Consider the following 26,043-nt stretch of genomic DNA (forward strand, 5'->3'; position numbering starts at 1 on the left):
TAATCTTTTTATGTGCTTAAAGGGTACCTGACAGGTCCACTGTGCCCTCCAAAACTAACAGCATTTCTGTATTCTTTTATAAATATCCTGCCTAGCAAACCCTTTTCATAGTATTTAACATATTAACAGATCTTTAAAAAATGTATTTTTAAAGTCTGTTTTTAATATGAAAATTAACCTTTTGACTAGTTGATGATGCGTTTGTTTCCCCATTCTAGTTGTCCCACTCAGCATGTTAACATTGTCATCGCCAGCAATTTGCAAATCTCATGCATGCATGCAACTTTTTTCCCATAGATCATTGAGCCTCTGAAGCCGGGTTTACGCTCGCCAGGTTCAGAGGCAGACTGCTTATGTTCAGAAGAAAAGAAGAAGCCTGACGTCAACTGAGGAGCTGAAGATCAAGCTTTTTATTTGCTTCCATACATGCACAATGCGCCTCTGAAGCTGGGAAGTGTGCACCCGGCTTCAGATGCGCAATGACCTGTGAGAAAGAAGTTGCGCACATGCATGATATTTGCAGAGAGCTGGTGATGACACAGAGGCATGTGAAAAGGTTTATTTGCATATTAAAACAGACTTTAGAAATACTTTTATTAAAGATCTGTCAATATGTCAAACACTATGCAGGTTTGTTAGTCAGGGTATTTATAAAGAAATAGAGAAATGCTGGTTGTTTGGAGGGCATGGACAATCCTGTTGCAATAGGACAGGCTGGATGGCAAAACAAGTGCTAGGAACAGCCCAAAAGTAATTTGAATGAAAAAATAACTTTTAACCATGCCAAAGGAGTTGAAAAGAAAAGTCTTGAGTGAGGAAAAGAATGGCCCAATTTTGTCTTTACTAGCAGAGGGATACAGTGAGCGTCATGTTGCCTCCATCCTTACAATTTCGAAGACTGCAGTCCATTACAACAAGGTCAAGCAGCAGACATTGGGGACAACAAAGCTACAGACCGGCAGAGGGCGAAAGCGATTCTCCACTGACCGGGATGACCGTCATCTTATTCAAATGTTACTCAGCAACCGCAGGAAGACATCAAGTGACCTACAAAAGGAATGGCAAATGGCAGCTGGGGTGAAGTGCACGGCAAGAACAGTTCATAACAGGCTCCTAGAGGCAGGCCTCAAGTCATGTAAAGCTAGAAAAAAGCCTTTCATCAATGAGAAGCAAAGGAGAGCCAGGCTGAAGTTTGCCAAAGACCATAAGGATTGGACCATAGAGGACTGGAGTAAGGTAATCTTTTTGATGAGTCTAATTTTCAGCTTTGCCCAACACCTAGTCGTCTAATGGTTAGACGGAGACCTGGAGAGGCACGCAAGACACAGTGTATTGCACCCACTTTGAAATTTGGTGGAGAATCGATGATCTGGGGATTCTTCAGCAAGGCTGGAATTGGGCAGGTTAATCTTTGCGAAGAACGTATGAATCAAGCCGCATACAAGGTTATCCTTGAAAAACACTTGCTTCCTTCTGCTCATGCAATGTTCCCCAACTCTGAGGACTGTTTTTCCAAGCAGGACAATGCCCCATGCCACACAGCTAGGTCAATCAATGTGTGAATGAAGGAGCACCACATCAAGACCCTGTCATGGTCAGCCCAATCTCCAGACCTGAACCCCATTGAAAACCTCTGGAATGTAATCAAGAGGAAGATGGATAGTCACAAACCATCAAACAAAGAACTGCTTTAATTTTTGTGTCAGGAGTGGCATAAGGTCACCCAAAAGCCGTGTGAAAGACTGGCGGAAACCATGTCAAGACGCATGAAAGCTGTGATTAAAAATCAAGGTTATTCCACCAAATATTGATTTCTGTACTCTTCCTGAGTTAAAACATGAGTATTATTGTTTCTAAATGAATAAGAACTTGTTTTCTTTGCATTATTTGAGGTCTGAAAGCACTGTTTCTTTTTTATTATTTTGACGATTTCTCATTTGCTGCAAATAAATACAACATTTTTAGCTTTGAATTTCGGAGACATGATGTCAGTTTAAAGAATAAAACAACAATGTACATTTTACTCAAAAATATACCTATAAAGAGAAAAATCTGAGAAAATGAAAATTTTGCAGTGGTCTCTTAATTTTTGCCAGAGCTGTATATTAGAGATGAGCGGTGTTCGACTAGAACTGTTCGCCAATCTCAAATTCGAGCTGTTTTGGGTGGTGTTCGAGTTGTTCGACGAACCCGAACGATTTGCAAAAAATTCGGCTGTTCGAGGTTATGTTCGATAACTGTTCGTGCACCAAAAGCGTGTCCTGCATGTCTGGCGCTATTTAGAGCACCAATCATGCAGGGATTGTCTGCCACTCACTGTAATGCCACAGCCATGGTGGTTGTGGCATTACAGTGATTGCCCAAATCGATGGGAACAGTGCTCACAGTGAAACATGAAAAGCCGGCAATTCAGCAGCGGCATACACCGGTACCCGACAATTTAGAACCGAAAGAATAGAGCTTCACACATAGATTAGATAGATAGAAACATGTCAGTCACACATATAAGAAGCACAGTGACAGTGTTGCTTACTGTACTTGTCATTTAGTGTAAAGGATTTATCAAAAAAAATAATAGTGTTTTCATGCACCGTCTCTTTAAAAAAGCCGGCTGGCAATTCAGCATCTGTACCCGACAATTTAGAATAGAAGGAATAGAGAATCACACATAGATTAGATAGATAGAAACATGTCAGCCACATATATACAAAGTACAGTGACAGTGTTGCTTACTGTACTTGTCATTTAGTGTAAAGGATTTATTAAAAAATATAATAGTGTTTTCGTGCACCGTCTCTTTAAAAAAGCCGGCCGGCAATTCAGCATCGGTACCCGACAATTTATAACAGACAGAATAGAGCTTCACACATAGATTAGATAGATAGAAACATGTCAGTCACATATATATGAAGTACTGTGACAGTGTTGCTTACTGTACTTGTCATTTGCTGCAAAGGATTTATTAAAAAAAATAATAGTGTTTTCATGCACCGTCTCTTTAAAAAAGCCGGCCGGCAATTCAGCAGCGGTACCCGACAATTTATAACAGACAGAATAGAGCTTCACACATAGATTAGATAGATAGAAACATGTCAGTCACATATATATGAAGTACTGTGACAGTGTTGCTTACTGTACTTGTCATTTACTGCAAAGGATTTATTAAAAAAAATAATAGTGTTTTCATGCACCGTCTCTTTAAAAAAGCCGGCCGGCAATTCAGCATCTGTACCTGACAATTTATAACACAGAATAGAGCTTCACACATAGATTAGATAGATAGAAACATGTCAGTCACATATATATGAAGTACAGTGACAGTGTTGGTTACTGTACTTGTCATTTAGTATTAAAATAAAGGATTTATTATTAAAAAAAATTGGCGTGGGGTTCCCCGTAATTTTAGTCTCTAGCGGAGGTTAAGCAGACAGCTGGGGCAGATGTTTGAAGCCTGGGAAGGGGGTAATACCCACGGAGCTTCCCAGGCTACTAATATCAGCCCCCAGCTGAATACCTAGCCTTTACTAGCTATTAAAATGGAGGACCCCCCCCAAAAAAATGACGTGGGGTCCCCCCTAATTTAATAGCTAGCAAAGGCTAGGCAGACAGCTGGGGGCTGATACTAATAGCCCAGGAAGGGAGCCATGAATATTGGCCCCCTCCCAGGCTAGAAACACCAGCCGTCAGCCGCCCCAGAAATGGCGCATCCATAGGATGCGCCAATTCTGGCACTTAGCCTCGCTCTTCCACGCTGCCCTGGTGCGGTGGCAGGGGGTAAAAGGGTTGGGGTTGATGTCAGCTTATAATGCCAGCTGACATCAAGCCCAGGTTAGTAATGGAGAGGCGTCTATAAGACACCCCCATTACTAACCCCATAGTCAAAGTTAAAAGAAAACAGAAACACCCAGAATAAAGTCCTTTAATTGAAATAAAGACACATTCCTTTATTGTTCTAAATTAAACCATACTTACCGTCACGCCCATTCCAGCTGAAGCCAACGATCTCCTGCAATAAAAGAAAAATAATAAAGCAACCTCATCCTTACCTTTCCATGGTTCCCACGACAGCTTCAGCTCTGCTACATCGAGATAACAGGCTGGACCGCAGCAGAACGCTGCCATCCAGCCTGTCATCCCGCAGACACTGAGAAGCGCAGGCATGCTTGCGCTCCTCAGTGTCTGACTGTGACGGCATCCAGATGAGCCGACAATGAACTCGGCTCACCTCATGTACGTCACTGACAGCGTGGGAGAATTCTCCTGCACTCAGCACTTCAGCGTGAGAATTCTCCCACGCTGTCAGTGACGTGCATGAGGTCAGCTGAGTTCATTGGACATGAATGAGCTCACCTCATGCACGTCACTGACAGCGTGGGAGAATTCTCACGCTGTAGCGCTGAGTGCAGGAGAATTTTCCCACGCTGTAAGTGACGTGCATGAGGTGAGCTGAGATCATTGGACATGAATGAGCTCACCTCATGCACGTCACTTACAGCGTGGGAAAATTCTCCTGCACTCAGCACTTCAGCGTGAGAATTCTCCCACGCTGTCAGTGACGTGCATGAGGTCAGCTGAGTTCATTGGACATGAATGAGCTCACCTCATGCACGTCACTGACAGCGTGGGAGAATTCTCACGCTGAAGTGCTGAGAGCAGGAGAATTCTCCCACGCTGTCAGTGACGTGCATGAGGTGAGCCGAGTTCATTGGACATGAGCTTGTCTCATCTTTATGCCGTCACAGCGAGACACTGAGGAGCGCAAGCATGCCTGCGCTTCTGAGTGTCCGCGGGATGACAGGCTGGATGGCAGCTTTCTGCTGCGGTCCAGCCTGTCATCTCGATGTAGCAGAGCTGAAGCTGTCGTGGGAACCATGGAAAGGTAAGGATGAGGTTGCTTAATTATTTTACTTTTATTGCAGAAGACATTGGCTTCAGCTGGAATGGGCGTGACGGTAAGTATGGTTTAATTTAGAACAATAAAGAATTGTGTGTTTATTTCAATTAAAGGACTTTATTCTGGGTGTTGTGTTATTTTAAATACTTTACTAGAAATTCATGGTGGTCATGTCTAATATTGGCGTGACCCCATGAATTTCGGGCTTAGGGCCAGCTGATAATGCCAAGCTGGCCTTAACCCCTTTATTACCCAGTGAGCCACCGCACCAGGGCCCTGGATGAGTTGGGTACAGCGCCAGAAGATGGCGCTTCTATGAACGCGCCATTTTCTGGGGCGGCTGCGGACTGCAATTTGCAGCGGGTGGGGCCCAGAAAGCTTGGGCCTCCCTGCGCTGCGGATTCCAGCTCCCAGCCCCCTAGTTGTACCTGGCTGGGCACAAAAATAGGGCGAAGCCCCACGCATTTTTTTTTTAAATTATTTCATGAAATTCATGGAATAATTAAGAAAAAAAGGGCTTCCCTATATTGTTGTGTCCAACCAGGTACAAATAGGCAGCTGGTGGTTGGGGGCAGCCCGTCCCTGCCTGCTGTACCTGGCTGGACACAAATATAGTGCGAAGCCCCGCGTCAATTTTTTTTTAAATTATTTCATGAAATAATTTTTTTAAAAAAGGGCTTCCCTATATTGTTGTGTCTGGCCAGGTACAAATAGGCAGCTGGTGGTTGGGGGCAGACCGTTCCTGCCTGCTGTACCTGACTAGACACAAATATAGGGCGAAGCCCCACGTCAATTTTTTTTAAATTATTTCAGGAAATTCATGAAATAATGAAAAAAAAATTGATGTGGGGCTTCGCCCTATATTTGTGTCCAGTCAGGTACAGCAGGCAGGAACGGGCTGCTCCCAACCACCAGCTGCCTATTTGTACCTAGCCGGACACAACAATATAGGGAAGCCCTTTTTTTCTTAATTATTCCATGAATTTCATGAATTTAAAAAAAAAATACGTGGAGCTTCGCCCTATTTTTGTGTCCAGCCAGGTACAACTAGGCAGCTGGAGGCTGGAATCTGCAGCGCAGGGAGGCCCAAGCTTTCTGGGCCCCACCCTCTGCAAATTGCAGTCCGCAGCCGCCCCGGAAAATGGCGCGTTCATAGAAGCGCCATCTTCTGGCGCTGTACCCAACTCATCCAGGGCCCTGGTGCGGTGGCTCACTGGGTAATAAAGGGGTTAAGGCCAGCTTGGCATTATCAGCTGGCCCTAAGCCCGAAATTCATGGGGTCACGCCAATATTAGACATGACCACCATGAATTTCTAGTAAAGTATTTAAAAAAAACACAAACACCCAGAAAAAAGTCCTTTAATTGAAATAAACACACAATTCTTTATTGTTCTAAATTAAACCATACTTACCGCCACGCCCATTCCAGCTGAAGCCAATGATCTCCTGCAATAAAAGTAAAATAATAAAGCAACATCATCCTTACCTTTCCATGGCTCCCACGACAGCTTCAGCTCTGCTACATCGAGATGACAGGCTGGACCGCAGCAGAACGCTGCCATCCAGCCTGTCATCCCGCAGACACTGAGAAGCGCAGGCTTGCTTGCGCTACTCAGTGTCTGGCTGTGACGGCATCCAGATGAGCCGAGGTCATGTCCAATGAACTCGGCTCACCTCATGCACGTCACTGACAGCGTGGGAAAATTCTCACGCTGAAGCGCTGAGTGCAGGAGAATTTTCCCACGCTGTCAGTGACGTACATGAGGTGAGCCGAGTTCATTGTCGGCTCGTCTGGATGCCGTCACAGTCAGACACTGCAGAGCGCAAGCATGCCTGCGCTTCTCAGTGTCCGCGGGATGACAGGCTGGATGGCAGCGTTCTGCTGCGGTCCAGCCTGTCATCTCGATGTAGCAGAGCTGAAGCTGTCCTGGGAACCATGGAAAGGTAAGGATGAGGTTGCTTTATTATTTTTCTTTTATTGCAGGAGATCGTTGGCTTCAGCTGGAATGGGCGTGATGGTAAGTATGGTTTAATTTAGAACAATAAAGAATTGTGTCTTTATTTCAATTAAAGGACTTTATTCTGGGTGTTTGTGTTTTTTTTTTAACTTTGACTATGGGGTTAGTAATGGGGGTGTCTTATAGACGCCTCTCCATTACTAACCTGGGCTTGATGTCAGCTGGCATTATAAGCTGACATCAACCCCAACCCTATTACCCCCTGCCACCGCACCAGGGCAGCGTGGAAGAGCGAGGCTAAGTGCCAGAATTGGCGCATCCTATGGATGCGCCATTTCTGGGGCGGCTGACGGCTGGTGTTTCTAGCCTGGGAGGGGGCCAATATTCATGGCTCCCTTCCTGGGCTATTAATATCAGCCCCCAGCTGTCTGCCTAGCCTTTGCTAGCTATTAAATTAGGGGGGACCCCACGTCATTTTTTTGGGGGGGGTCCTCCATTTTAATAGCTAGTAAAGGCTAGGTATTCAGCTGGTGGCTGATATTAGTAGCCTGGGAAGCTCCGTGGGTATTACCCCCTTCCCATCTGCCCCAGCTGTCTGCTTAACCTCCGCTAGAGACTAAAATTACGGGGAACCCCACGCCAATTTTTTTTAATAATAAATCCTTTATTTTAATACTAAATGACAAGTACAGTAACCAACACTGTCACTGTACTTCATATATATGTGACTGACATGTTTCTATCTATCTAATCTATGTTTGAAGCTCTATTCTGTCTGTTATAAATTGTCGGGTACAGATGCTGAATTGCCGGCCGGCTTTTTTAAAGAGACGGTGCATGAAAACACTATTATTTTTTTTAATAAATCCTTTGCAGTAAATGACAAGTACAGTAAGCAACACTGTCACAGTACTTCATATATATGTGACTGACATGTTTCTATCTATCTAATCTATGTGTGAAGCTCTATTCTGTCTGTTATAAATTGTCGGGTACCGCTGCTGAATTGCCGGCCGGCTTTTTTAAAGAGACGGTGCACGAAAACACTATTATATTTTTTAATAAATCCTTTACACTAAATGACAAGTACAGTAAGCAACACTATCACTGTACTTCATATATATGTGACTGACATGTTTCTATCTATCTAATCTATGTGTGATGCTCTATTCCTTCATGTCTAAATTGTCGGGTACCGGTGTATGCCGCTGCTGAATTGCCGGCCGGCTTTTTTAAAGAAAGCGTCTTCTGAGCAGTTTGTCAGCTTTTGGACACCTTTGAAGGTGTTTTCTATGTGTTTCTATGTGTTTTTGTTTGCCTGCCATTGGTTTTAACGGTGTTCGACGGTGTTCTAAGGTGTTCGACGAACAGTTCGACGAACAGTTCCTCGAACATCCCGGTGTTCGACGAACCGAACCGAACCCGAACACTACGGGGGTGGCTCAACACTACTGTATATTAGCATGTCCCTAGCCATAAAATATTTGTGCTATTTGAATATTTTTACAATTATAATAAATTTATTGGAGGTGTTGGCCATATCTGGTGAAGCGAAAAAACAGGATCTGGTATAAAAACAGCTACCATCTGCTTTGTCCTCTACAAAAACAAAGAAACAGATAACAGCTTTGTCCTCTACAAGGAGTACTCATTTTTCTCCAGTTCCAGGAGAAAATTGTCAAGTGTCTCCTATTTGACTCAACAGCACAGAAGGCAGCCTTTGAGCCTGAGGGTGTCCGGAGACTTACATGGCGCCTTTTTATTTGCCTTATCCACGCCACTCCCACTCAAAACCATCCCGAAAAAAAATGCCAGGTGTGTAGGGAGCGCAGTAGACGAAACATTCCCCGCTATTATTGCCCCATGTGCCCATCACAACCATGCCTTTGTGTCTCCCCCTGTTTTGAGACCTACCACACATCTTCCCATTCTTAAATTACCATAAATAACACCAACTGGTGTGGTATGGTCTTTTTTTTCCAAATAATTCATATTTATACTTTCTGTTTTGTGGGCCCCAGTAGACAGTAATTTTTATGAGACAAGTAATAAAAATATTTTTATCAGTAAAACACGTTTTACCCCATTTCACAATTAATTCCAAGCCACGATCATCACATAGAAAACTATTATTCAGACAAATTCTTGTCCACTTGTCCATGTCTGTGTATTGCATAATGTGGACTCCACAAATGTTCTTAAAAATTCAGGTTATCAGTCAATTCCAGGACTTGGGAGGAAAAACTATGGAGGATGGATTTTTAATTCCAATGTCGAAGACACCATATGATGAAAAAGGAGATCCAGGAATCGATGTGTTGAAAATTGCGATTTTATTAGACAACACTAGTGATGAGCAAGCACTCGGGTCGAGAAAATTAGAATGCTCGAGTGCTCGGTCCGAGTAACGAGCCCAATGTAAGTCAATGGGAAACGCGAGCATTTTTCTGGCGCCCCCACCGCCCCCGGTGGTCTGCAGAGGGCCTAAAAATTGCCCAAATCGATGGGAACCGTGCTCAAATTACATGGGACCAGCATGGGGAAGATCCCTGGAAGCATCGCTGACTCCCAGTTCACTGGTGTCAACAATGTTGTCAGAGTATTAAGCCACTTTTATGGACTCACAATAAAACATACAAAAACGAAACCATAATGGATTTTCCTGGGAAAAATGTTATGGAACATCCTTTCTAGGGTAATGACTTGTATATAAGGCAAAATAAATAACCAAAAACAAAAATCCTCCACAACACCTTGGGCTATGTTCAAACATAGTGTTTTTGATGTGTTTTTGCACTTTTGCATTGCTTTTAATTGTGAAAAATACATTCACCGGGAAATGTAATTTTAACATTTTACTACCTTATCTTGCCATGTGGTGGGTGAGACCTGATCAGACACATCCTGTTTCATTTATGAAGGAGGGACTCTGAAAGTAACAAAGATTATTTTTTATAGGGCCATCAGGTGGCCCTTACTATTCTTAAAGGGCCAGCAGTCGTCTATGCTTTGTTTTTCCCCTTATTAAACAGTGAGTCTCCTATACTGTTATTGCTTATGCAGTGACTGAAAGGGCTGCCAAAAATTTGGACGCACCCCAATTCCTCTTTGAAGAGACATAGTGGAGGGCCTCAGTAAAAAATGTTTTCCCATTATAAAGGAGTGGGTCTCCTATAGTGATAATGCCCATGCAGTGACTGCAAGGGCTTCCAAAATTTGGGAAAAACCCCAATCACAGTTTAAAGACACATAGAGCTGGGTCACAGTAATGACATGTTCCCATTAGAAAGGAGCGGGTCTGCTATGCAGTTATAAGGTATGCAGTGCCTGCAAGGGCTGCCAAAATTTGGGAAAAACCCCAATACCAATTTAAAGACCCATAAAGCTGGGCCACAGTAACGACATGTTCCCATTAGAAAGGAGCGGGTCTGCTATACAGTTATAGGGTATGCAGTGAGTCCAATGGCTGCCAAAATTTTAGGAAAACCCCCCAATAACAATTTAAAGACACATAGAGGTGGGCCACAGTAACGACATGTTCCTAGAAAGGAGCGGGTCTGCTATTCAGTTATAGGGTATGCAGTGAGTCCAACGGCTGCCAAAATTTAGAAAAAACCTCAATAACAATTTAAAGACACATATAGCTGGGCCACAGTAATGACATGTTCCCTTTAGAAAGGAGCAGGTCTCCCATACTGTTCTTGCGTATGCAGTGAATGCAACGCCTGCCAAAAATTTGGTGGAATTCTAATGCCCCTTGCAAGAGACATAGAGGTCGGAGGGCCTCCTGAAAACAATGTTCTCATTATTAGGAAGTGGGTCTCCCATACTGTTTGCCTATGCAGTAAATGCAACGGTTTCCAAAAATTTAGAGAAACTCCAATGCCCTTTGCAAGAGACGTAGATATGGTGGTGGAGGGTGAGGGGAAGGAGGAGGACAAGAGCAAATTGACAAAATCAGGAAGTGTATACCCATGTCTAGGTGTGAAGACAGAGGTGCATGGGAATAGAGTTAGACCTCCCAAAAAAAGACACTGTATTTGAGATTGTTATGCTGGTATCATTCGGTAGTGTTGAGAAGTCTGGCCAAATCCAGCCCTTGTTCATTTTTATAAGAGTCAGCCTGTCAGCATTTTCAGTTGTCAGGCGGATGCGCCGATCGGTTTTAATTCCATCAGCGGCACTAAAAACCCGCTCTGACAAAACGCTAGTGGCCGGGCCGACCAGGACCTCCAAAGCATAGAGAGCCAGTTCATGACTCGTGTCCAGCTTGCATACCCAATAATTATAAGGCACAGAGGAATCACGGAGGACGTTGGTACGGTCGGCAAGGTACTCCCTCCGCATCTTACTAAACTTTTCCCTCCTTGTGAGAATACCCCGCGCCTCAGGGCCTGTGCGATGGGAGGGTCTGAGAAAACTGTACCCAAACTCTGACAGTGTTCCCCTGCTCTGCTGGATTGGATTTGTGTCTCTCTCGCCTTTACTCTTTGGTTGTCTAATGAAGTTTGACCTTTGCCGCCAGCGTTTTCAGATGGGAATTTTTTTAAGAATTCTGCAACAAGGACCTTCTGGTACTGCCCCATTTTATTAGGCCTATCCGGCACGGGAATAAGAGACAGAAAGTTCTCATAGTAGCATGGGTCTAGAAGTGTCACCAACCAGTAATGATTGTCACCCAAAATTTGAACAATGCGAGGGTCACGGGAAGGCAGCTTAACATAAAGTCAGCCATGTGTGCCAGACTGCGAACAGGCAAGACTTCCGTGTTCTCACCAAGAGGACGACTGACCATGCCATCATCCTCCTCCTCCTCCTCCCTGTCCTCAGGCCATCCACACTGAACAGACGGTATGACAGTTGTGCAAGTAGTACCGTCTATAGCGCAGGAAACTAGCTCCTGTTCCTCTTTCTCCTCTTCCTCATTGTCACCCAATCCACATTTGGATGAGATAAGGCTGGGCTGTGTGGAATCACCCTGTATGGTTCCTTGCTCCATCTCATCGTGCTCTGCCTGCAATTCATCCTCTTTAATTATGTGCAGAGAGCTGTTAGAATATATGTTGTTTATCTATCGGCCATCTTGTTGTGGTTTGCTGGCTTCTAGTCTTTTCCTCTAGTGCTGGGTGTCTTGGTCACGTGATCTCTTCACTCTTTATTACTCAGCACCTGTCTCCCATTCCCCGCTGGACATCAGTTTTGTTACACTTGTGCTCTGGCTAAGTTGCCTTGTTAAGTTCTTTTTGCTTTGGACAATTGATATCCTGGGACTTCTTGTTCCACCAGTTTTGTTCCCTTTTATCTTTGTTTCTGCAACTAACTTTTCTGTTAGGAGATTTCCTGTTTTTGCTCCCAGTCCTTAGATCTTTTAGGGACCCCTTTCCCCTTCCTTCAGGTCTTCATTTGAGTTCAGTGCAGGAGTTTCGGTGGGTCTATTCACAAGGAATAGGGCACCCACCCCAGCGTAGGGTTAAGCTGAGTCTCCGTGCAGGGACAGCTTTTCCTTCCTATTCCTTAGTCCTAACTTGCAGAACATAACAAGAGCGTTCCAGAAGACAGAGAAGTGGGATGGTGACGGTAATTATGGCGTCATCGCCACTCACCATCTTGGTGGAGTCCTCAAAGTTTTGAAGGATGGTACAGATGTCTGACATCCATATCCACTCCAGAGATCTAATGTGTGGAGACTGAAGTGAATACTGACAGCCTAGTTGATGCTGGTAGTCAACAACTGCCCTCTTTAGCTCACAAATCCTTCCCAACATCTGCAATGTAAAGTTCCAATGCGTGGGAACATCCACATCAGTCGATGAGCTGGAAGCTGCAAACGCTGCTGAAGCACGGTAAGGGGTGGCGGAAGCTGTAGCTGACTTTCTAAAATGGGACACACGCGGCGTACTTTGACAAGCAGATCCGGCAGATTTGGGTAGGTTTTGAGAAAGCGCTGAACCACGAGGTTAAGCACATTGGCCAGGCATGGTACATGTGTGAGCTCGCCTCGCTTCAGAGCCGCCACCAGGTTCCGGCTATTGTCACACACAACCATGCCTAGCTGTAGGGTCAGCAGTATCAGCCACAGATCTGCCTGCTCTTTCAGAGCTGTCCACAACTCTTCAGCATTGTGCGCTTTGTCACCTAATCATATTAGCTTCAGCACAGCCTATTGCTGATTGGCCGAGGCAGTGCTGCAGTGCTTTCAGCTTGTGACTGATATGGTCATTTTGTAGATGGAGGCTGAAGAGGAGGAGTAGGAGGTGCAGGAGCTGTAGAATGTGGGTGCAACCCTGATTGACCCAGGGCCCGCAATCCTCGGCGTCGGGAGGACGTGTTCCGTCCCAAGGTCCGACTGGGTCCCGGCTTCCACTATATTAACCCAGTGTTCCATCAGCGAAACATACCATCCCTGCCCACAAGCACTTCTCCACATGTCCCTGGTTAGGTGGACTTTCCCTGTAACTGCGTTTGTTGAGGGCACGGCTAATGTTATGGGACACGTGCTCGTGTAATGCAGGGATGGCACACCAGCAGAAATAGTGGTGGCTGGGGACCAAGGGATGGCCGCAGCCATCAGGTTGCGGAAAGCTTCCGTCTCCACAAGCCTAAAAGGCAACATTTCGAGCGCAAGCATTTGCGAAATGTGTGAATTTAGTAGTGTGGTCTGTGGGGCATTGGCTGCGTATTTGCGCTTGCGTTCCAAGGACTGGGATAGGGACAACTGAACGCTGCGCTAGGACAAGGACATGGATATGCTTGCTGATGGTGCTAGTTGAGAGTGTGCAACGACACGTGCAGGGCGGGAGGCATCTTCACATGTGCCATGGACAGGGGATTGGCGTGCATGCACAGCAGCGAAACAAGCACAAGCAGTGGTGTCATCTGCAGACAGTTTCTGGACCCTGGGGTTCGGCCCACTTAGTCGGGTGCTTTGCTGCCATGTGCTTGACATACTGGTGGTGGTCAGGCTGCTAGCTTTGCTACCCTGTGATGCTGGCCAGGCAGGTAGTGCCAATGGCCTTTTTGGGGTTATCGACAGAGTCTTTAAAAAGCAACCAGACTCTGGAAGACCTAACAGTTGTACTGGCAAATTCCGTCGTGTTGGCGTTACAGGAAACGCTTTCCTGCCTTGTGTCTGCGGCCACCACACTGCTTCTTCCTACCTGTTGTGGTGCTACGCCTCCCTCCCCCTGTGTGCTGCTGCCCTTGCTTTGCATGCACCCCTGCCAGGTTGAGTCAGTTACTATATCATCCACCACCTCCTCTTCCACTTCCGCAGCCAGGTCCTCATCCTGACTTTCTGGCAATTGTGTCTCATCATCATCCACCTCTGGCGACAGTCATTGCACTTTCCCACCGTCGCCTTCGTATGACCATGGCTGCTCAAATATTTTGGCACTGCTACATGCGTTCTCTTGACTCGCTTGAAGCTGGCCTGGCGCGAGGCCCGAAACTACAAATGGAAAAGTGAACAGCTCTTCTGTGTGTCCAAGTGTGGGATCAGTTGTCTCCAGGCACTCGGCATGGTGGGAGGAAGGAGGATCAGGGTGAGGAATATGTGGTCCAGACTGACTGCTACTGAGACTTGACCGTGTGGAAGACAGAGTGGTGGTGGTGGTAAAGTGACTGGAAGCATTATCTGCTATCCAACCAACATTTTGACACTGCTCTGTGTTCAATAGTGGTGTTCTGCAGTCTCTAGTAATTGGGACAGGAAGGTCGAGCGACAAGATGTGGGTGTTTGTTGTGGCACAATTTCAGCTTGCCCACGGCCTCAGCCTCTGCATCCACCATCACGTCCACTTCCCCGTCCTTTGCCACACACCTTGCCCATTTTAAATGGAGGACAATATTTTCCACGTTCAGTACAAATGGCTGGATTTGAAATGCAGTTATATGTGATACGTCTGACGGAAAAGCACGGTTTTAAATAGCGGGCCTGTAGGTTACTATTCTTCACAGTGACCTCGTGTGAATAGCTTTGCTTACACACTGCAACAAAATGGAAATGTAGCCCAGAAATGGCTGATTTTGGAACGCAGTTATATATGATACGTCTGATGGAGAACCATGGTTTTAAATTGCAGGCCTGTAGTTTACTAATACTATTCTTCACAGCAACCTTGTGTGAATAACTTTGCTGACACACCAACAAAATGGAAATGGAGGCCAATATTTTCCACGTTCACTACAAATTTCTGGATTTTTATCGCTGTAATATAGAAAAGATCTGGCTGTATTCTGCAGTGTTAACAAGCAAATGGAGCAGAAAAATTGTGTACTCTGGATTGCGTTTTAAGCAAATAATCAGGATTAAGATTTTAAAAAAAATTAGCCCTGGCCCCTGATACCTGGAGCTATGTCTACAAATATCTGTAATTACAGGATCAGTCAGAACATGCAATAGACAGTCTTGCACTATATGCACTGCAGTCTGCCACATACACTGCCTGCTTGCCTGCCTAACTCCTGCTATCACCACTGAATATATGCAGCTGGATTAGTCCTCAGAAGGACTGTTAGTTCAGATGGATATATATATGTTGTGGAATACCTATACTAACTATAAACAAGCAAATCTATCCCTGACTTAGCAGCAGCTCTCCCTACTCTGCCTGTTTCCGGGGTAGACTGTGACATCCCCAATCCTGTGAGCACGGGGTCCCAATTGTAGCCATAGTGACCCGATGTCATTCCCTCCCTTCCGAACCCTGCCGTGTGCCCAAACAGTGGTTTTCTCCCACATATGATGTATCAGCTTACTCAGGAGAAATTGCACAACAAATTGCATGGTGCAATTTCTCCTGTTACCCTTATGAAAATGCAAAATTGGGGGCTGAAAAACATTTTTGTGGGAAAAATGTGAAAATTTTATTTTTACGGCACAATGTTATAAACTTCTGTGAAGCACTTGGGAGTTCAAGGTGCTCACCACACATCTAGATAAGTTCCCAGAGGGGTCTAGTTTCTAAAATGGTGTCACTTGTGGGGGGTTTCCACTGTTTAGGCTCATCAGGGTCTCCCCAAACGTGACATGGCGTCCTCTAATTATTCAAGCAAATTTTACATTCAAAAAGTCAAATGGCACTCCTTCCCTACCAAGCCCTGCCGTGTGCCCAAACAGTGGTTTTCTCCCACATATGGGGTATTGGCGTGCTCAAGAGAAATTGCACAACAAATTTTGGGGTCCATTTTTTCCTTTTACCATTGCGAAAATAAAAAAAATTGGGTCTAAAGTAACATTTTTGTGAAAAAAAGTTAAATTTTAATTGTTTTCTTCAACATTCCAAAAATTTCTGTGACGCACCTGAATAAACTTCTTGAATGTGGTTTTGTGCACCTTGAGGGGTGCCGTTTTTAGAATGGTGTCACTTTTGGGTATTTCAAAGTCACTTCAAATGTGATATGGTCCCTAAAAAAAATGGTTTTGGAAATTTTGTTGGAAAAATGAGAAATCGCTGGTCAACTTTTAAGCCTTATAACTTCCTAACAAAAAACATTTTGGTTCCAAAATTGTTCTGATGTAAAGTAGACATTGGAAATATTATTTATTAACTATTTTGTGTTCTATATCTCTCTGATTTAAGGGTTTGAAAATTCAAATTTTTAAAATTGCTAAATTTTCACCAAATTTCCAATTTTTTTCATATCTAATACATTTTGCCACTATCATGACGTGCAATATGTCACGAAAAAATAGTCTCCGAATCTGTCAGAGTTGTAAAAATTAGACTGGTCATTACCATCTTTGGGGGTAAAAGGGTTGCATTTAAAAAAAAAAAATTAATCCACTCTTAAAGCCCAAATAAATCCCACTGATCTGCCCTCGTTGATCATCCTTATTGAGAATCTGTTAAACCATCAAATATCAATCATCACTGTCTGTTTGCCTCATATGCTTCATCCACACATACCAATGTATAATGATCCTATCACACACAGATCATGTATCCTATTACTAAGATATCAGCCATGCACAGTGCAGTCTGTCTTGTAAAAGCCAACACCGACATTAGCCAAACACAAGACATTCATACTATCACTAAGATATCAGCAGCATTTTTGATCAGTATAATAGATTTTACAAATGTAAACACCTGGTATTAAGATCTTTAAACTTTTTAAAACTTTAAAATATTACATAATGTTTTGAATATTGTTGTTTTTTACTTTTTAGGGGGAAGCTGTAAGATTAGCTCGACAACTGCCCTTAAACCTGTCTACAGTTGATATCCAGGACACTATGCATCGTATGAAAAAACAGCTCAACAGTGACCAAACAGGATGCATCCATGGTCGGCCTTTTTTTCATCACCTCTTAGACATTCCTGAATCAAATGGCTAACTTTTTTTTTTTAATATTGAGACTTTTTTCCATGGATATTTCCAGCGTGTAAAAGTTACTTAATAAAACCAGACCAGATGAGTCCACTTAGAAAGAGTTATGAAATTTACTTTACAATATAGTGCCACTTAAAATCTTGAGTCTCCTCCTAATTGTCTGAATGCTGTGGGATCAGCATTCTCCATCGCTCTCTTCATATCTAACGCTCTTCATAGTAATCAGTGAAGGATCAGAGTCTCCACAGAAGTGTATCAGTGTGCCTAAGAAGGTTACTACTGCAAGGAAGGTAAAAAAAGAATATAGTGTCAGCTGATAGGAAGTAACCAGCACCACAGATTAAGAGCAGTACTAAGGGGGACACATGGAGACAAAAAAAATAAAAAAAATTGTATTTCCGTAAATTAGAAACATTGCAACGTTACTTTAAACCAGCTTATAATGGTCTTTCAGGTCTTTTGATATAACAATCATTTATGGGTTAACTCCTTAAGGCAAATGGTTTCACAAATGAAACCTCTTTTTTATTTAAATATAGAATGTTTTTCTTAAATTGTTTTATCTGGTTTCATGAAATAAAATTTGTCTAGAGCAACTAATGAGTGTGGAGTTCTATTTTGAAATAATTATAGCATTATAGTTATACTAGCTATTGAACCCGTTCTACGCCCGGGTGGCGAGCATTTTTATTGGTATATGGTCTCCCATGCTGGTATGTGCTGCCCTCCTCCTGCTATGTACTGCCCCCATCCTGGTATTTGTGCTGCCCCCATCCTGGTATTTGTGCTTCCCCCCTCCTGCTACCTGCTGCCCTCATCCTGGTATTTGTGCTGCCCCCATCCTAGTATTTGTGCTGCCCCCATCCTGGTATTTGTGCTTCCCGCATCCTGGTATTTGTGCTTCCCCCATGTTGGTATTTGTGCTTCCCCCACCCTGCTATGTGCTGACCCCCTCCTGCTATGTTCTGCCCCCTTCCTGCTATCTGCTGCCCCCATCCTGGTATTTGTGCTGCCCCCATCCTGGTATTTGTGCTGCCCAACTCCTGCTATCTGCTGCCCCCATCCTGTTATTTGTGCTGCCCCCATCCTGGTATTTGTGCTTCCCCCATCCTGGTATTTGTGCTGCCCCCATCCTGGTATTTGGGCTGCCCCCATCCTGGTATTTGTGCTTCCCCCATCCTGCTATGTGCTGCCCCCCTCCCGCTATCTGCTGCCCCCATCCTTGTATTTGTGCTGCCCCCATCCTAGTATTTGTGCTGCCCCCATCCTGGTATTTGTGCTGCCCCCATTCTGGTATTTGTGCTGCCCCCATCCTGGTATTTTTGCTCCCCAATCCTGTTCCCCCATCCTGTTATGTGCTGTACCCCATCCTGCATGGCACTCCTCATCGCCCAATCCTGGTATACATGGCACCCCATCCCTTATCCTGGTATGCATGGTACCCCTCATCCCTATTCTGGTATGCATGGTACCCCCTCATCCCTAAACTAGTATGCATGGTACCCCCTCATCCCTATCCTGGTATGTATGGCACCCCTCACCCCCCAATCCCGGTATGCATGGTCCCCTCACCCCCCAATCCTGGTATGTATGGCACCGCTCATCCCTATCACGCTGCACACATACAAAAAAATAAACACATACTCACCTTTCTTCCCTGTGCTTCAGCGCTGTGTCCCGTTCTGCTGGAGGGCGGGGTAGGAGTGCGGCGCCAGAGTACGCGCGTGCCAATACAGAGCTGTACGGCGCCATTTTGCTGAAGACACACTGCAAATGTGTCTTCAGTAAAATGGTGCCGGATAGCGCTATGCGCATGTGCCGATCCGACGCCTCACTCCTGCCCCGGTCTCCGGCGAGAAGAGAGGCGCCGCGGCAACGCTCCTCCCGGTCAGGTAAGCGTGTAAGTATGGCGCCGGAGATTGCGGTACGCATTCAGTGCCTACGCATGGATCTCCGGTTCCATACACACTCCTCTTAACTGTAACGGCTCCATGTGTTCTTCTATCTGGAGCCAGACTGCGCAGGCGTGTCGCGCTTGCGCAGTCTATAAAGGCTTCAGACAGAGGGACGCATCTTCGGTTATATTATAGATTCTATTATGTGCCCCAATGATATTAAAAAAAAAAATCCAAATTACCAAGTTTTGATTATTTCTGGCAAAATGGTAGAGACTTAACTTGCCACCCCCTGAGCCTCAATTAAAAATCTGTGACAGGTAACAGGTCCTCCACAAATATATTCAATAGTTTATGTTGCCAAGGATGTACCCGATGTAGTTGCTTTCAGAGTTACAATATATGTATTTTTACACATACCTATACAGTCTGGAAGAAAATCCTATCTGAAAGTTATTGCAAAAAATAATTAATTTGAAAGGGTTATCCCAACTTAGTACTATATCACTTACAGGATAAGTGATAACTTGCTGATCGCTGGTGATCCTACCGTAAGGACCCCCACTGATCAAGAAAATAGAGCTCTAAGTTCCCAATTTGAATAGAACAATGGCCAGGCCTGCTTACTACTGCTCCCTTTATTGTCTATTTGAGTACTTGAGATAGCCGAGTACAGAGCTCTCTTATCTCCAACAAAAATTTGTCATCGTTTAATATTTCTTTTTTGAAAGATGAAAGATGGCTGACCATGATTTTGTTTGTTTATAGAGATTGGGAGAGGGTTAAAACAAAACATATCTTATACTCACCTCTTCTTGGCACTTCCTGTACCTGTTCTGCTTCTGATCCTCCAATCAGCTCTATAGATATAACAATGTATGCAGTTTGTATTGTGAAATCTGATGACAAGTGAAAATCAATTTGCATGACTTGGTCCATCGGCCAGGACAGTAATCTTATGTTTGTAGAACGGGATCAGTGAGAACAACCTCTTGCCTAACTTCAGCTACTCTTTTGATTAGCTGGCCAGCCATGACGTGACATGTGCATCACCACAATGATGACATTGTGCCAGGTTGGCTAATGAAAAGAAGAGCAGCAGATGTCATCAGGTAATGAGGCGCTTCTCTGGCTCCCGTCCAGCGATTACTTTCATGATTGATGGACCGGGTATTGTGAATCAATTCACACTAACTCTACTAGTGACAGATCTGTTTTTACACCTTTACAATGAAGCTATTTTGTGCTTTAAAGGGTGTGCTCATCTTTTGTCTACAGGAGCACACCACTCCTATACCTCTTTTGCGCACCACTTTTTATGCTTACCGAGAGGTAGGATGCTGCTGAAGATAGACAGTTTAAACCAGAGGCATAACCAAGCCAATGGTCTGAACTGTGTTCTCTCCGATGCTGCAAGCAGAGGCAGCTTTGTATCTGCAGCATGGGAGAAGTGTAGGGGGACTGAAGGTGTGATCCAGCCAACTTTAGAGCGGCACTTTCAAGTGCGCACTCCTTGCCTAGGAGACCGGACATTCTGAGCAGTTAGGTATAGAATTAGGAATACCTCTATTTTTTAAGGGTTTTAATAAGCACTAAATTGCAAAGTTGCTTGCTTTTTTTCAAGCACATTGCAATTTAAACCATTACTTTTTACCATAACTGAACCATTACCTTTAAGAACATAGCTACACAGCTGTCAAAATTTTCAGTCAACATAGCCAAATAACGACTTTTATTTCTGAGCAAATAGTATTTTTTTAGTGGCTCCATTCTGTGCTACATTTAATGTACTGTAAATAATATATAATGGGAAAAATGTATATTTGGAGTGAAATGGTAAGAAATCACAATTCTACAGGGTTTCTTTTAATGATGTTCACTGTGCAGTATAAGGGTATGTGCACACGATGCAGAAATGAAGCAGAAAATTTCTGCATCTCCCTGGCAGAAAAAACGCATGCAGATTGTGCATGCGTTTTTCCTGCGGAATACATGCGGATTCACATGCGTTTCCGCATGTGGATTGACAAGCGCTTTCCAGGCGATTTTAGCATCACCTGGAAAGTGCTTGACAACTAGGTCACACTATATAAATCCATGCAAACAGCATGGATTTATATAGTGTGACCCGAGAGAGTGTATATACTTACCTCCGATGGCCCGCGCTGTCCTGCTCAATCCGTTCTCCCTCGCCGGCAACTTTGAATTGAAAGACCTGCCGACGTCAGCGTCACGTGACCAGTCACATGACTCTGACGTCAGCGCAGGTCCTTCAACTCACTGCAAGTGCCGGGAACCAAGCAGGAGCGGTGCGCGGGCCGACAGATGGTAAGTATATATATATTTTTTATTTTATTCTTGTTTTACAGATTTTTTAATGGTACCTGGGTGTGGATGAGACTCTCCTCTCCTCCACACCCGGGTACCATCTGCACATTAGAACGCACCAATTACGCAAGTACAGATGCGGTCTTGCGGAATTGGAGCGTTCTAATGCAAGTCAATGGCGGCAAAAACGCCGCGTTTACGCAAAATTAAATGACATGGTGCGGATTTTTGAGCGCAGCGTTTACGCTGCGGAAAAATCCGCATCATGGGCACAGCACATGCGGATTTCAATTGGGGAACATTGCTGCCCTCCTACCATGCGTTTTTAATGCGTTTCCGCAACTGCAAAAACGCCGCGGAAACGCATTAAATACGCATCGTGTGAACTCAGCCTAAGTGACATGTTTAGTTTAGGTTTGTATGATTGCGATAGTGTTTAACATAATAGCAGTTCAATATGGCTAACCAGATTAATCACTGTTTTTGGTATAAATTATATTACCACATGTCAAACAATTTACCAGTTGGTTCAGTAGATTCTAAGAAAACCAACAGACTACGCATTCATGATCTGCATGTTTTTGAATCTGTGTATTTGAATAATTAATTGAAAGGGGTGTGTTCAAAATAATAGCAGTGTGGAGTTCAATTTGTGAGGTCAGTCATTCTGTGAAGAAACAGGTGTGAATCAGGTGGCCCTTATTTAAGTGTGAAGCGAGCAAATGTTGTACATGCATTTCTTCTTGAAAGCCTGAGAAATATCAGTCTATCGAGACATTGTTCGGAAGAACAGCGTACTTTGATTAAAAAGTTGATTGGAGAGGGTAAAACTTATAAAGGAGTACAGACAATGACAGGCTGTTCAGCTAAAATGATCTGCAGTGCTTTAAAATGGAAAGCAAAACCAGAGAGACGTGGAAGAAAACGGAAGACTACCATTCAAATGGATCGAAGAGTAGCCAGAATGGCAAAGGCTCAGCCAATGATCACCTCCAGGATGATCAAAGACAGTCTCAAGTTACCTGTGAGTACTAAGACAGTTAGAAGACGCCTGTGTGAAGCTAATCTCTTAGCAAGAAGTCCCCACAAAGTCCCACTGTTAAAAATAAAAAAATTTAAAAAAAAGACATGTACTGAAACGGAGACAATTTGCAAAGGAATACATCATCTGGCCTAAAGAGAAATGGAGAAACATTTTGGGAACTGATGAAAGTAAAATTGTTCTTTTTGGGTCCAAGGGCCGCAGACAGTTCATCAGACGACCCCAAACTCTATATTAAACCACAGTACACTCTGAAGACAGTGAAGCATGGTGGTGCAAGCATCATGATATGGACATGTTTCTCTTACTATGGTGTCGGATCTATTTACCGCATACCAGAGATCATGGACCAGTTTGCATATATTAAAATACTTGAAGAGGTCATGTTGCCTTACGCTGAAGAGGATATGCCCTTGAAATGGGTGTTTCAACAAGACAACAACCCTAAACACACCAGTAAATGGCAAAATCTTGGTTCCAGTCCAACAAAATTGAGGTTATGGAGTGGCCAGCCCAATCCCCAAACCTTAATCCGATAGAACACTTGTGGGGTGACATCAAAAATGCTGTTTCTGAGGCAAAACCAACAAATGCCAAAAAATTATGGGATGTAGTCAAAGCATCCTGGGCTAGAATAACAGTTGACAGGTGCCAGAAGTTGGTTGACTCTATGCAACATAGATGTGGGTATACAACTAAATATTAGGTTAGTGATTGTTACGGATCCGGATGGTGGAACCTCTGTGCTGCGGTGCAAGGAGGGACCCAGAGGGGCGTAACTAGGTATCAACTCGGAGCGACCTAGGTCGTACGGCGGCTAACGACTCCGTGACCAGGGAGGATCCGAGCAGAGGGACCAGGTGCTACTCTGGGGACGACCTTGTAAGGGAGCAGGTGACTCCCCCGGGAAAGATGGCAGGGACTGACTGGTATTGCAGATGGGCACAGCAGGCAGGCAGACCAGAGATCCAGGTGAATGGACTGGCAGACATGGCAGGCGGACAGGCGGGAGCCTCAAGGTAGGCTGTCAGGTGGTCACGGCAGGTGACAGGCAGGAGCCTCTAGGTAGGCTGTCAGGTGGTCACGGCAAGTGACGGGCAGGAGCCTCCAGGTAGACTGACAGGTGGTCACGGCAAGTGACAGGCAGGAGCCTCTAGGTAGGCTGTCAGGTGGTCACGGCAAGTGACGGGCGGAAGCCTCCAGGTAGGGTGACAGGTGGTCACAGCAAGTGACAGCAGGAGCCTCCAGGTAAGCACGGCAGATAGCAAGCAGGAGCCTCCAGGTAGGCACGGCAGATAGCGGGCAGGTGCTTCCAGGTAAGCCGGCGGGCAAACCCATAGACAGACTGGCGGACTGGACCGAAGACAGACTGTCGGGCTGGAGAGTAGTCAGGCTGGCGGACTGGACTGTTAGACAGACTAGCAGCGGGACCTGAGGGCTGAAGCAGAGGTAAGTACACTGTGCATCAACTATTGCTTGGGCACCTCCATTTTGGAGGAGGTGCCTTATATATGCGAGGACCTCCGGCAATTGGCCGGGGACTCCTTAGGGCGGCGCGCACGGCCCCTTTAAGAGGGAGCACGCGCGCCCTAAGCACAGTGCCCGGGAAGCTGCGCGCGCCGGCAGCAGGAAGAGGAGCACTGGAGAACGCTGGGCGGGGAGCGCGGCAGTGAGAGGGACGGCGTCTCTGCCTGGCAGGGGGCAGAGATGCCGATGCTACAGTACCCCCCCCTTTACGCCCCCTCTTTTTTAGGCCAGAAAGACATTTATTAAGGAGAAGCGGGGCATGAATGTTCTCCCTGGGTTCCCAAGTTCTCTCCTCTGTGCCAAACCCCTTCCAATCCACCAGAAAAAAAGTTTTTTCCTCTTACCCTCTTGGTGGCCAGAATGTTCTCTACCTCAAAAACGTCCTCAGCGGAAACCGGAGCAGGGGGAGTACCTGGATTGTTGGAAAAAGAATTAAACACAACTGGTTTGAGGAGAGATACGTGGAAGGAGTAGGGAATCCCTAAGGTGGCTGGGAGTTTTAACTTGTATGCCACTGGGTTGATTTGTTTGAGGACTTCAAATGGACCGATGAACCGAGGACCCAACTTATAGGAGGGTATTTTGAGCCGAACATGTTTGGAGGAGAGCCAAACCTTGTCTCCCGGACGGAATTGAGGCGGATCCAGACGTCTCTTGTCAGCATATCTCTTCATCCGCTCGGAGGACTGAAGAAGTGCGGACCTAGTATTCTCCCAAATGGTGGAAAATTCGCTGACCAGAGACTCTGCGGCAGGGTTGTCTACAGAAGCGGAGACGGGAAACGGAATCCGGGGATGTTGACCATAGACTAAAAAGAACGGGGACTTGGAAGTCGATTCGCTCTCATGGTTGTTGTAGGAGAACTCGGTCCATGGTAGGAGCTCCACCCAATCGGTATGGTAAGCGTTAACAAAGTGCCGGAAGTAGCTGGTAAGGATCTGGTTGATATGCTTCACTTTGCCATTGGACTGTGGATGGTAAGCGGAGGAGAAATCCAGGGTGACATCCAGCAGCTTACACGTAGCTCTCCAGAAGCGTGAGGTGAACTGAACTCCTCTATCTGACAAAATGTGGAGGGGTAGGCCATGGAGACAGAAGATGTAAAGGATGAAATCCTTAGCCAGTTCCGATGCAGACGGGAGACCAGGCAGGGGGATGAAGTGGGCCATTTTAGAAAAGCAGTCGGCGACCACCCAAATGACTGTACAACCGGCAGAAACAGGGAGATCTGTAATAAAGTCCATAGCAGTGTGCTGCCACGGGGCAGCAGGTACGGGAAGGGGCAAGAGGTGACCGGCTGGAAGATGTCTGGGAACTTTGTTGCGGGCACAAGACGAACAGGCCGAGACGAAGTCTACCACATCCTTGCGCAGGGTAGGCCACCAGTAATGCCGGGTAGTGAGCAGGAAGGTCTTCTTCTGACCGGCGTGGCCGGCTAGTTTAGATGAATGACCCCAGTGAAGAATCCTCTCCCGATCTGGAACTGCTACAAACGTCTTACCGGGTGGGAGACGAGTCAGAGCCAAGGGGGCCATACTCATCACTTTGGAGGGGTCGATGATGTGCATAGGCTCCTCCTCAAGATCGAAGGACAGGAAGGATCGGGACAAGGCGTCAGCTTTAACATTCTTGTCCGCCGGGCGGTAATGTAGGATAAAGTCGAAGCGAGCGAAGAACAAAGACCACCGGGCCTGACGCGGATTGAGTCTTTGGGCATTCTGGAGATATACTAGGTTTTTGTGATCAGTATAGATGATCACCGGGTATAGAGCTCCTTCAATCAGGTAGCGCCACTCCTCCAGCGCCAATTTGATGGCTAGTAGTTCTCGGTCTCCTGTGGAGTAGTTGCTCTCAGACGAGGAGAAGAGTTTGGAGAAGAAGCCGCAGGTTACCATTCTCCCGGATGAAGATTTTTGGGTGAGCACCGCTCCGGAGGAGGAAGCATCAACCTCCAGGAAGAACTGTTTGTCGCAGTCCGGACGGTGCAGCACTGGGGCAGAGGAGAAGGCTTGCTTTAAGGAAAGGAAGGCCTCCTCAGCTTCGGGCGGCCATTCCTTTGGATT

General features: G+C 45.4%; 1 protein-coding gene across 3 annotated transcripts in view; it reads left to right on the forward strand.

Moving 5' to 3' along the window:
* The window catches only part of PMS1 (PMS1 homolog 1, mismatch repair system component), a 381,942-nt gene extending 364,244 nt beyond the window's left edge, over positions 1 to 17,698 (forward strand). For 2 of the 3 annotated variants that reach the window (XM_073647847.1, XM_073647846.1), the window contains one exon: positions 17,025 to 17,698. In XM_073647847.1, the coding sequence (XP_073503948.1) occupies positions 17,025 to 17,192 (168 nt within the window). In that variant the 3' untranslated portion in view covers positions 17,193 to 17,698. The remainder of the gene's footprint in view (positions 1 to 17,024) is intronic. The other variant, XM_073647845.1, reaches the window with a different exon arrangement.
* Positions 17,699 to 26,043: the final 8,345 nt, after the last annotated feature.

The sequence above is a fragment of the Phyllobates terribilis genome, unplaced genomic scaffold, assembly GCF_046119375.1.
Source record: "Phyllobates terribilis strain yellow unplaced genomic scaffold, ASM4611937v1 Scaffold_9__5_contigs__length_417890890, whole genome shotgun sequence".
NCBI lineage: Eukaryota > Metazoa > Chordata > Amphibia > Anura > Dendrobatidae > Phyllobates > Phyllobates terribilis.